The 12,728-nt window shown below is 42.2% G+C and overlaps 1 protein-coding gene across 13 annotated transcripts in view; it reads left to right on the top strand.

The window, feature by feature from the left end:
- Window positions 1-12,728, top strand: part of KDM6A (lysine demethylase 6A) — a 277,427-nt gene that overhangs the window by 136,790 nt on the left and 127,909 nt on the right. For all 13 annotated transcript variants that reach the window (XM_034423876.3, XM_034423880.3, XM_034423878.3 and 10 more), the window contains 2 exons: window positions 8,532-8,586; window positions 11,998-12,032. In XM_034423876.3, coding sequence (XP_034279767.2) covers window positions 8,532-8,586; window positions 11,998-12,032 — 90 coding nt within the window. The remainder of the gene's footprint in view (window positions 1-8,531; window positions 8,587-11,997; window positions 12,033-12,728) is intronic.

Below are 12,728 nucleotides of genomic sequence, written 5' to 3'. Positions count from 1 at the left end.
ACTGGGCAGATCCAGCTTTTGACTCAGTCCATCAGTCTGGACGGGCATGTGGGACTGTCTCTGTTGCTACTTTGACTGTTTTCTGGCTATTTCTAGCTGCTTATAGTCATCTCCTTTCCTCATCCTTTCCCCTTACTGCTGGAATTCCTTGATGTGATCTGGAATGTAAATGGACTGTTATCTGGACTTCGTTTGAACAGTAAGACTGGCCGCAGTAACTGGCTTCGCTGGTTTCTGAGGGGAATTTCCCTCCGTGGATTTCTCTTTCCTTTGAAGGGGTCATTTAATTCAGTCGGAGGATTTGGGGCGCTTGTTTTTCCTACGTGAGGGGGCTGGAGCTTCCCTGGGGCCGGCTACGATTTTTTCGGACTTTTTTCCATTACTGACAGTTGCGGAGCTTTGTGCTCCCCTTTGACAGTGCCAGCAGCCATTTTGATCCTCATTGCAAATTTCACACCGAAAGCGCTCAAACAGCCTTTGATCAGCCCGACTACCAGCTGAGACTGAATAACACTAGCGGGCTGCTGCATCATTGCGGAGCTTCGCGCTCCCCCTTTGAAACGCGGTTTTTCCTCGCGTTGGCTATTGGGCGAGCGCTGGGACCATCAGTGGAGCTTCGTGCTCCCTATTTGACAGTGTTGTTCACGCCCCAACGCACTGGACCAGGGAGGATTTTTGGCCTTTAGTGGAGCTTCGCGCTTCCACTGTGGGCACTATTCGCACCGTTATGTTTTGCCTGCTGAGGCTTCGTTTCGGAGCAGCTGCAGGGGATTGAGGGCTTCAGGCCTCTCCCATTATGCACAATTTGCGGAGTTTTTACGCTCCCCAAGCTGCAGGAGCACTTCCCTGGGATTGAGAGCCTCAGGTCTCTTCCTTTGGTGCACGTTGTGGAGTCTCGCGTTCCCTACGCTACAGGCGCAGTTTTAGCTAACGCGCTATCAGTACGCACCGCTCCTATTAAGCGCCCTGGGCGTACTGCTATTGGCCTCCAGACCTTGGTCTGTGCCTCTCAACGGCCAGTGCTAGGGTCCTCCACGGTCTTAGGGCAAGTTTGGCATTAATAGAAATTGAACTAAGCCCCTATTATGCCCAAGAGTTTGCACAAGTCCAAACATGGCAGGCGGGCAGGATAGTCTGATGGTCCAACAAAGGGCTCCTCATCCATGACCAGATCTTCAGCCAGACCCTCCAGTGACAGCGCGGCACAGCCTCACCATAGGTCCACCAGTCGCTCCCTTTCTTCCCGGGCTGAAATTCACCAGGATAAGGTTTTAACAAAGTTTTGTGCCAAGACCAGTGAGCGCAGACCTGCTCATCAAGCGAGGGCTGAGGTTTCAAAAGAAGCGGTGCGAGTACCTTCTACGACTCCTTCCGACCAAGCCTCCCTCAAAGACTGTCCTGTCGTTATCCACCCTAATGCTCTGTGGGGCTCAGTGACGGTGACCGAACCTGAGGCTTCTGGGGACAAGGTGCCTTCATCTCCTCCGATACTTGCCTTGCCTGAATCTGCTCCTCCATCTCCTGTTGATCTGGCGTCAGGCGTTGGTCAACACTCCATTTTCCTTTTGCCCGAGCAGATACAAAACATTATTTCTGCAGCTGTGCACCAATCTCTGGCTGCCCAATTCAGGCCCCCCAGCAGAGCGCTATCGGTGGCATCTGGTGCTTTGGCTTCTCACTTGGACTGCTATGAGGACGCTCTGCAGGGGGCGGCTCCGGATTCTCCCATCTCTACCGGCTCTCAGGTTTCCCCATCAGCGGAGGCAGAGCTTCCGAGGATGAAGGCCTTCCTCCAGATCAACCCGCCTTTACCGGCCTTTTTCCTCAGGCCTTGTTTAAATCACTATTGTTCAAAGCAGTCAACACCGCAGGACTTGGCCCACCTCCTCCAGCACAGATGCCCATCCCTGCAGCTCATGGGGCTTTGGATCCTCTTTTCGCTGAACCATCTAAGGCAGTAGATTCCATTCCTACCCCACCCCTGTTCCTAGATGTCATCAGGAAACAGTGGATCTCACCAGGTGCGGCACCTATTCCGTCAGCAATGGATAAAAAGAACTTTAACGTGGCTTCTGAACTTGCATCACTCCTCCAGGTTCCTTCTGTCGACTTTCCAATAGCGGCTCTGCTACCTAATGCAGCCATTCCCGGGAACCCGGACGAAGGTCTGCAACCAGGCATTCTGACCAAGTTCTACAGCGAGCCTACCAGGGGGCAGCCTGGGCCATCCGTTCTGCCTCCACCGCATCCTTCTTTAACCGGGCCACACTTTTGTGGCTGCGTCAGGTACAGGACAATTTGATTATGGAGGATGTCCGGGTGAAGCAGGACTTGAATAAGATAATCGCGGCCATACAGTTTTTGGCAGACTCCACCCTTAATGCGGTCCGATTTGCTGCTAAGTCCCTTGGCATCGTCAGTAGTGGCCTGACGTTTAGTCTGGCTCCATCATTGGCAGGCGGATGCCAGACATAAAGTGGCGCCTGGCCTATGTCCCATTTGTACGTTCAAAGTTGTTCGGAGAACCTTTGGATGCCTTTCTTATAGAAACTAAAGATAAGAGGAAGGTTCTCTCTGCAGCTTTCTGCAGGAGAGAGTCTCCGTTCATGCCTTATCCTTCCTGTATCCAAGCCCGGAATTTTGATGGGGATAGCACATCCTTTGCTACGACTAGACCGCATGGCAATTTTAATTCCCGGCAACACGGCGCCCAGGACAGAGCTCCCAGAGGTAGACCCTTTGTGTCCAAATGGCCCTTTCGAGGGGGAGGAGGTCGTTCTTTCCGACGCCGTCGTTAGCTGCATCCCGGACCCTCCCATAGGTGGCAGATTGGCTCTCTTTGCCAACCTTTGGGAGAGTATCAAGTCCAATAAATGGGTCCTGGCCACGTTAAAATCCGGTTTGGCCATCAAATTCGTCTCCCCTGCCCCGAGGTCTTTTGTCTGCTGTCCGCTTTCTAGGAACGTCGAAAAGAGGTCCCTTATGGACTCAGTGGTTCAGCATCTCCTTTCAATCAGGGCTATCCAACTGATGATGCCTGATGGTGCCTGATGATCAAAAGGGAACAGGTTTTTATTCCTGGGTTTTTCTGGTATCTAAGTCATTGGGGGGGGTGGAGACCTATTCTGGACCTTAAACATTTGAACCTGTATGTCGTATACCGTAAATTTAAGGTGCAGTCGTTACAATCTGTTCTCGACGGTGTTCGGAGGGGCGATCTCACTTCAATAGACCTCACCGAGGCCTATCTCCACATTCCCATCCTCCCCTCCCATAGGAGGTTCCTTAGATTCTACTATGGGGGATCCCATTACCAGTATCGGGCCCTACCCTTTGGCCTTTCTTCCGCCCCCCGGTGGCAGTTTGGAAGTTCATTTATTTTGAGATAGCATCGAAGCCTTACACCCGGATCTTTACCAAGGTTTTGGCGGCTTTGGCTGCTTCCCTTAGGGCTAGGTCCATCCATCTCCAGTGTTACCTGGATGACATCCTGATTTTGTCCTCCACCTCACAGCAGGCGTCGGCTGATGTACAGGCCACCTTCCAGGCTTTGGCCTCCCATGGCTTCTCCATTAATACGGAGAAGAGCCATCTTGTTCCGACCACTCATTTACTCCATTTAGGAGCAATAATAGATTCCATGGCGGGGAGGGTCTATCTATCGCAAGAAAGACAGGACAGTTTGAGATCATTAGTTGCTAGGGTTGAAGGTTGCCAATCCACTTCCCCCTTTCTCCTATCACAACTCTTGGGAAAGATGATATCAGCCATCTCCATTGTTCCTTGGGCTCAACTTCACACCTGGGAACTTCAATGGTTTCTTTTGCCATTGCAGAAAGCAGGCAGAGGGACTTCCTCCCTAAAACTCCCAGTTCCCCAGTCGGTGCGCAGGTCCCTCTGGTAGTGGTGCTCCCCGGCCATTTCAGCAGGTTGCCTTTTCTTTGATCCACGGAGAATAGTGGTGACAACGGATGCCAGCCTTCGAGGCTGGGGGGCCCATTGTCAGGGTCAGATGGCTCAAGGCCAGTGGACCACCAGCGATGCTCGCAGACCGATCAACTGGTTGGAGTTACAGGCGGTATTCCTAGTTCTGCGATCTTTTCGCCATCTCGTGTCCGGCTCCCATGTCCTAGTCCTCACGGACAGTATTACAGCAAAGGCACACATCTATCGCCTTGGGGGCACACGGTCCAAGACCCTCATAGCAGTGGCCATGAAGTTGGGACTCTGGGCGGAACGTCATCTTGCTTCGCTCAAGGCGGAGCACATCTCCGGAACCACCAATGTTGAGGCAGATTGGTTGAGCCGCCAGCAAGTGGACCATGCGGAATTGCATCTATACCCGTGGATCTTCAGGGACCTGACAGACCGCTTCAGTGCTCCGGAGATGGACTTGTTTGCAATTCAAGTGAACGCCCAGCTCCCGCAGTTCTTCTCTCGCTTCCCATCGCCTCTGGCGGAGTCTGTTGACACTCTCCGATCCCCCTGGCCGGCGGGGCTCCTATATGTCTTTCCGCCGATCTCCCTCCTTTCCAGGGTCATTTGCAAGCTGTTACTGGAACTTGCGGAGGTGATTCTTCTGGCCCCTCATTGGCCTCGGAGGCCTTGGTTTCCGGACCTCGTCTCCTTGTCTGTCACCCCTCCGTGGCGCCCATGGCGCATTCCCCAGGAGCGGACACTCTGACGCAGGGGGAGCTTCAACATCCGGACCTGCCGTGGCTCAATCTGACCGCTTGGCGGTTGAGCGGTGCATTTTAGGGGGTGCCAATATCCCACCAGATATCCACACAATTCAAGCTTCACGACGGCCTTCTACGGACCGTATCTATTCGGCCACCTGGCGGGCCTTCTGTGCATGGTGTGATCGGAACAGTGTTCAGGCCCTTCACGTCTCAATAGTGAACATTTTGGTCTTCCTCCAGGAGGGTCTCTCCAAAGGTCTTTCCCCTAATACCTTGCGGAGACAGGTGGCGGCGATCTCATCGATACTTACCTGTGGTTCTTTGACTTCTTTAGCTCAATACCCTCTGATTTGTTGTTTTCTCTGCGGCGCTACTAATTTGTGTCCTCTGATCCTGCATCGCTACCCTACTTGGGACCTCTCGATTGTGTTGAACTCGCTTACGGGTTCCCCGTACGAACCTTTGCGGACAACGAGCCTTCGTCTGCTATTGTATAAAGTTGCCTTTTTGGTCGCCATCACTTCGGCTCGCCGCATCTCAGAGATCGTCGCCCTTTCTACTTGTAATTACCTCTGTGTTCCACGCGAATCGCGTGGTTCTTCGACTGGATCCTACCTTTGTGCCAAAGGTCAACACAACGTTCCACCACATGCAGGAACTCATCCTTCCTAACTTCTGCCCTCATCCTGCTCATCCCCTGGAACGCCGCTGGCATACTCTGGACATCAGGATGGCACTCCGTGTGTATCTTAAGCGGACTGCTACAATCCGCAAGACGGAATTGTTGTTTGTGTCCTTCCTGCTGGTATCCCTGGGCTGCAAGGTGTCATCATCGACCATCGGTCACTGGATCCGGCAAACTATTGTATCTGCCTACGAGCTATGTTCTTTACTGAGACCTCCTCGTTTAACTGTGCATTCGACCCGCAGTGCTGCAACGTCAGCGGATTAGGCCACGCAGGCCTCTTTGCTCGAAATCTGCAGGGCGGCGACATGGACATCGCTGTCTCCCTTCATCTAGCATTACAAATTGGACAAATTCGCTTCGGCGGATGCCGCCTTTGGTCATCAAGTTCTGCAAAGGGTCCTTCTGGGGAGGGTTCTTTGGACCAGCCTGGTTCCCCCCCCCCATGTTTAGGGACAGTGAACTCCCATGCTGGCTGCTGTCTCCATCCACAATGGAGAAGGGGTGTTGGTCCTACCTGAGACACACCTTCTCGTTGGGTGGAGACAGCAGCCAGACCCTCCCTTCGCCAGTCTGGTCTCTCTCTCTCTCTCTCTATTACTTACCTTTCTCTTGGTCTCCCACACGCCGAGTCTGTTTTTATGTCTTTGCCAAAAGCTGGATCTGCCCAGTAACATGACAGACTCAGTCCATCAATCTGAACAGGCGGGTACAACCCCTGCTGGCTGCTGTCTCCACCCAATGAGAAGGTGCGTCTCAGGTAGGACCAACGCCCTTTTCCAGGCAGTCTTGCCACGATGCTTCCGGTTCTCTCTTGATGCCTCTGTTTTGATTGTGGAGCCCACAGTGGAAGAAATTGCTTACATCTTAATCACCTTTCTTTAAAAGAATAGATTCTGATTTTGAAGAGTTTTAGAGCACAAACAAATGGGTTGATTTAGCAGTACATATTGCAGCCTCATTTTTAACCTTCAGTTATGTTTCTGCTTGTTTGACATGACTTTGATTATGCAGGCCTTTCTATGTTCTAATTATATGAACAAAAGGCAGCTCACAGGATCAGACTTCATTCATAGATTATAAATTATCTTTCTCAAAGGTTTGAATTTAGGTATGATTTTCTAGCTATGGTAAACACATATAAAATTTATTAAGTATTTAATCTTGACTTTTTGAATGACCTGTTACATAAACTTCCAATTCTGGCATATCATAGCGTTCAATATCTAAAAAACCCTGATATTTTCCTTTGATTTTTTAAAAATCTTGTTCTAGTGTTAAGTGTTATTTTGACTTGGCAGTTGTGCATGATGAAATAACATTGTAGAAATACCAATAAAACTAAGAAATAGACAATTCTAATTTTCAATATGTAGTGATGAAGCAAACTATTGTTTATATATAATTGTTAATAATGGATAGTTACCAATACTATACTTTTAATTATTTGCAAAGATTACATCTGTCATTTTTATTGCAAACTTTAACTATCTAATTAATTACTTTTAGACAAGCCTCTTCTGATTTGGATTTCTTTAGATGGATTTCTGCCTTGAAATATATAATTATCTGGCTTCTCTTGCATATTAAACTATTTCATACAGTAATACCTGGCTTCAGTACTGCAATATTTGTATGAGATGCAGATATTTACTAATGTTGATTTGGGCAGAGATTTAGAGCTGGATGTTTAATTTGATGAGTTGGTAGTTGTACTGGTGAAGATAATAAATCGTTTATTTTCAGGTAAATCCAAATATGCTTTTTCAAAACGCAGCTGGACTTTCTTTGTTTTTCCTTGAAGACATTTGCTTCTCATCTAAGCATTTCTTCAGTTCTGAGTGAATGCAGAGAATGGAAGGATTTATATTCCTTGCAGTCATCTGGTTGGTAGCCCTCTTTCTGAGAGTTGTTTATCTGTGCCCTCATGGTCACGCGAATAGTGCAAATCAGTATGGAACCTTCTTGGAACCACTGAAAGTTCCACACCCATTTGCACAATTTAGGTGATCCTGACGGTACAGATAATCCTCCAAGTGGCATCAACGACTCTCAGAGAGAGTACTAAGGACCACATGACTGCAAGGAATATAAATCCTTCCATTCTCCATCATTCAGTTAGAACTGAAGAAATTTCTTGTATGAGAAGCGAAACATCTTCAAGGAAAAACAGAGAAAGTCCAGTTGCCTTTTGAAAAAGTGCTTTTGGGACAACCATGACTTGGATGACTGAGAATCTCTATAGACATTTGGAGGTAAAAGAGCTTTGTTCTACATGTTTTTGATTTTTTTTAAAAAAATAATACTTCTCAGAACGAACTTTGGTAATTTGTTAGATGTACTGGATTGTTCAAAATTCATAGGTTTGTTCATTGATGCACATTCATAATTAGAAGTAGCTATATAATGCTAAATTATTTTTAATTATATATCTGTACCTTTTGATGTTGGCATGTGTTGAGAAAATACTTTGTTACTTAAATGCAAATGAACATTTAAGTATTCGTTTTCACTGAAAATGAAAAATGTTCGGTGATATTTTCTTTGCAGTAGAGTTTTCATAAATCTATTTATATTTCAGTAGGTATAAGAGGAACATTTCAGAATACATTGTATGGTTCCTGAATTTTTTAAAAGGGCAAATAACTTAGGGATAATCAGTATTATTTGTAAGATTTATTTCTGTGAGTGTATGTGTATACACCCAATTTGTTTTTATATATAAATTCATTTAAACTGCTGTAACGACAGCAGATTTTATGATCCAATTAATATACTATTTACAATACCTAGTTTGATTTTTATTTGATTATATTGATAATTAATGATCTTTGATTTACTTAAAATACTTCTGTGATTATGTTTCATGTGTTTGATGGGAGTGAAGACTTACAAAATTATGTATCATTTTGTTATATCAGTACCATTATCAGTTGCTTGTCTACAAATTAGAATTTTTTGCAACATTGTTTATATTTTTAGAAATTTAATTGGCTTCTATTCACAATTCTATTATTTAACTGTATGTTAATGGTCATGTTATCAAAAGATTTTCATTCATTGAGTTGTTAGAATGAAAATATGTTTCAAATATTTCAAAGTATTTTTCAAAAATTATTAGTTTTCATTAGGAGAAATATTAATTATTTTGTTTTCTTTTGCAGCATTTTCAGTTAGCTTTGATTGACTGCAATCCTTGCACTTTGTCCAATGCTGAAAGTAAGTATTTTAAGTATTTATTACAGTTGTATTTACTGTAATAATTTTATGTCCTGTATCATATCTTTATAATTAATTTCTATGGTTGTATGATGATAGCACCTTGTAATTGGCATTAAAGTATGTACATTAGTATTTTACATTTACAGATAAATCTTGTAATTAGCTTCTTGATAAATGTTGGACCAATATATTACAAATAATTCTTCTGAACAATTTCTTGTGAATGGTCATTATTTAGTTTTGCCTTTTCCTTATAATGAGAACTAAACTCAGACACTGGTATAATAATAACAATGAAAATGCATTCTTTATTAAACTAGTTTTATCATTTATAAGTAACTGAGGTAGGGTATGGCTGTAAAGAAAGATAGCTGAAAGAACCCCTACCTTGAGTGTCTTTCATGTCACTACCTGATTTAGAATAGTACCAGTCATTTAGCTATGGTGAATCTCACTTTCAATTAAACATACAAAAGAGAATAGTTTGTTAAGAGCTTGGAAAAGGGAATAAAGTCCCCTGGTTCACATTTCCAAAGTATTCATTATTGTTTGAAATGATCACCTGATACAATACAAGAAAACAGGTAACTCTTAGAAAAATGTGCCTATCTGAGCTCCAGGTTACATGAGGTCTTCAGTCTGGAAGTAACTTCAGAGGATGCTCTTGCATGGCCTCTGAAAACAGCAAGAAAACATGCTTCATTCTTGAGTACTTTTTGAGGCTGCAGTCTTCAGAGGATCTGGAGGCTGCATGAAAGCACACCACATTCTTGTGTGGTTTCTGCAATGTCAGAAAATCGAGCAAGAATGGAGGTTTTAAGTTGCAACACAAATAGTTTGCCCATAAAAGGTTGTGCCTTTCTGAGATTCATTTACAACTTTGAAAATGTTCTAGTATCACCAAACAACAATTTTCATGGGAGGCATGTGCAGTTCACAAAATACTGGGAGTTATTCTCATTTTATAGAGTCCATACTGCATTTTCCCAGTACAAATACTCCTTGTTTAACGTCCATTCATTCAGCAACTATTTAAAGTTACGATGGCACTGAATGAGACTGATTCTCGAAGTTCCAGCTGTTACAACTCACTGCGATCATGTGAAAAAAATCCATGCCAACTGAGACCCACTGCATTTATGACCATTTTTGGCTGCCCACCTACCCAATACCCCTGTTGTCCAGCCAGTCTGCTGCCATGCGCAGACCATCTTCTGTACTGGTCTTCTGTGTTGACCAGAGTCTTCTTTCACACTGCCTTTTGTGACAGTGCAGCCAGGGCTTTTCTTATGCCTCACCTAGGGCCTTTCATGAAAAAAGGTGCTATTGTAGAAGAAGGATTTTCTTTCATGTTGGCATAGCCAGGGCCTTCTTTCATGTGCCAAGGTTCATTTACAAACAGGAGCCCTGGGTGGGGTGAAAATAAAGTCCCTGGATGAACCGTGAATGGAGGTCCTGGGCAGAGTCCAAGATAAACCCAGTGCAAAAGAAGGCAGTACACATACACACACAAAAAGGCCCCAGCCAATATAGCAGTGGCAGACAGCATGGAGGATGTGATGGAAGGAGACCAGCCAGGCAGTGGGGGTAATGTGTAGGTGGGCAACCAAAAGGGCAGAGATGGGGAGATAGCCATGTGAAGGGAGTTCAAGAAGAGGTAGTCTCTTTCCTTAGACAGATTTGAAATTGAAAAAGACCAAGCCAGGAATGCTGTGGATTGAGGTGGGATTTGATTAACAATAGGGACTGCTGAAATTACTGTAATCTGTAAACAATTACATTATATCACACTTTATGACCACATAGCTGCGGATATTGTGGTCCCAATTACCATTGTTAACCAAGGACTACCTGTACTGGGCTCAGTTAATTATATTCCCTGCCCACCAAAGAAGATTCCTTTTCTCTTTTTTACCCTCATCCCACCTTTATTGGGCCTAACAAAGTTGCATCTTATAATAAACCACTACTGTATGTTCCTTAAAACATTTATTTAAAAAAATCAGGCGGAGGATAATGTTTTGTTCTGAAGCAATTTGAATTTTATTTAAATATTATTGCAAGAGAAATAATCTTTCTGCAGATGTTTTGAGATATGGTGGCTTATACTGGTGTCATCACATTGGCAAACTCAAGCATATTCCCTAGTCCCTTTTTCTTGCTTAAGAAATACTGTACAATACTGTAGTACTGCTAGTAATGTAATAGGATTAAATTATAGAAAAAACAAATTTCCTTCATTAAAAATCTTGAAAGGATGAATTTTCTTTAGGAAAAAAACATTGAGATTCATAAATATGAGTGATATGTGAAACACAAAATATAATGTATATTTAAGTTCTAAGGGATGAATTCATATATTGATAATTTTACTTATAGCCCTTTTAAAAATCCTTTTGCATTTGAATAACTTTAATATTATTTGGGAAAAGAACTAGTGTAATGCTGGTTAATAACTCTAATTGTTTCTTCATATTCTAATCATTTTTTTTTCAACAACCAGTATTATAGTTGTCTGTGAAATGAATTAAATTAATATTTGGCCCTTACATGATTAGGCTAAATTGTAACACGATTAAAAAGATATGTCAGAAAGCTAAAATGAAGATACTCACTTTACCTTGCTGAGCATCTTATCGAAGTATCTTATAGTGAAAATATAGTCTCTTCTTTTACAATAAGAAGATGGATAAACAAAAGTTGTTTGACTAATTATTTTTAGGATGAAGCTTGTGTCAAAATAAATTTCTATCATGAAGGAGTTGTTATTTGAATTAAGTGTCACTTGAGAAATGATAACCCGGGATACAAAGACAGTTAATTGCTTTCCAAATATATGTTTAATTTCCTGCTACATTGAGCTATTGATGGTTTATTGTAAATTGTAAATTTACTGTAAATTGTCTTGAATATTCTTTGAATGATTAGGTAATTCAAAAATACTTTGTATTACCTAATTGGTATTTTGGAGAATGGAACAAAAGGATGTTTTCTTTGAAGCCCAAAAAGCTATTCAAGTATATTTCAGTTGAATTGAAACAGAACCCATTTGCAGGCTATTTCCTTTGCCCTAATTAATTAAATATATATATATTCTGAAAATCTTGCCAAGAAAACTTGAGGGATTATTCCAGGGACCCAAAGGCACAGTATGTAAGTAAATAAATAATTCCCCAGATCTGCATATTTTCTTTATATGCATGCACAACTCCAACTTGTTGCAGCTGTTGTGTGTAAAGATGATTCTTTTCACATATCTTTTTCTGGAAGGATGGAACTATATTCTCTGCTTCTGTATATGTCCTTTTCTTCCCTGATTACATAGCAATAACAAGTAAAGTTATACATATAAGCAATACTTACCTTGAATCTGCTATTCCTAATATTTTTATTTCCATACTTTCACAGTTCGGTTTCATGTTGCCCATTTATATGAAACCCAGGTAAGGCTGTAATACCTTTTGAATATTAAATATAACAATTTGAAATATGTCAATGGAGTTATATTTTGTAATAAAGTTCTTCAACCTTAATTCAAAAAATTACATACAGTAGTTCTACGAGACAAACCAATAAGATGATACAATTTTTTTCTTTTTAAAAATAGTTACAACTTAATTTATTTTTAGTTGTAATAGGTCAAACTATTTATTCTTTTATATTTTTGTAAACCAGAAACAAATATATTAGAATAGAATAGAATAGAATAGAATAGAATAGAATAGAATAGAATAGAATAGAATAGAATAGAATAGAATAGAATAGAATAGAATAGAATAGAATAGAATTTTTTATTGGCCAAGTGTGATTGGACACACAAGGAATTTGTCTTGGTGCATATGCTCTCAGTGTACATAACTGGGCTATTCTTAAGGACTTACAAAAACTTTTTTGTTGTTATTTGTTACTGGTTTATTGTATGTAGCATTGTTAGTACTACTTTGCATTTCCAAAAGGAATTTATTTATTGAACAATCAAAATGTACATTAAGTACAATACATAGTACATACAATACATAATACATAAGTACATAGGAAGATATGAAATCCTTAAACTAGAATGCATTCAAATGTGCATTTTCAGAAAATATTCAAATCACTTACATCTTTATTGATCTGATCAATAATACTAATATAAT

This window comes from Pantherophis guttatus, chromosome 5 (genome assembly GCF_059756535.1).
Source record: "Pantherophis guttatus breed Tessera chromosome 5, ASM5975653v1, whole genome shotgun sequence".
Lineage (NCBI taxonomy): Eukaryota > Metazoa > Chordata > Lepidosauria > Squamata > Colubridae > Pantherophis > Pantherophis guttatus.
Note: the sequence above shows the minus strand (reverse complement) of the source record. Positions and strands in the feature narration are given on the sequence as shown.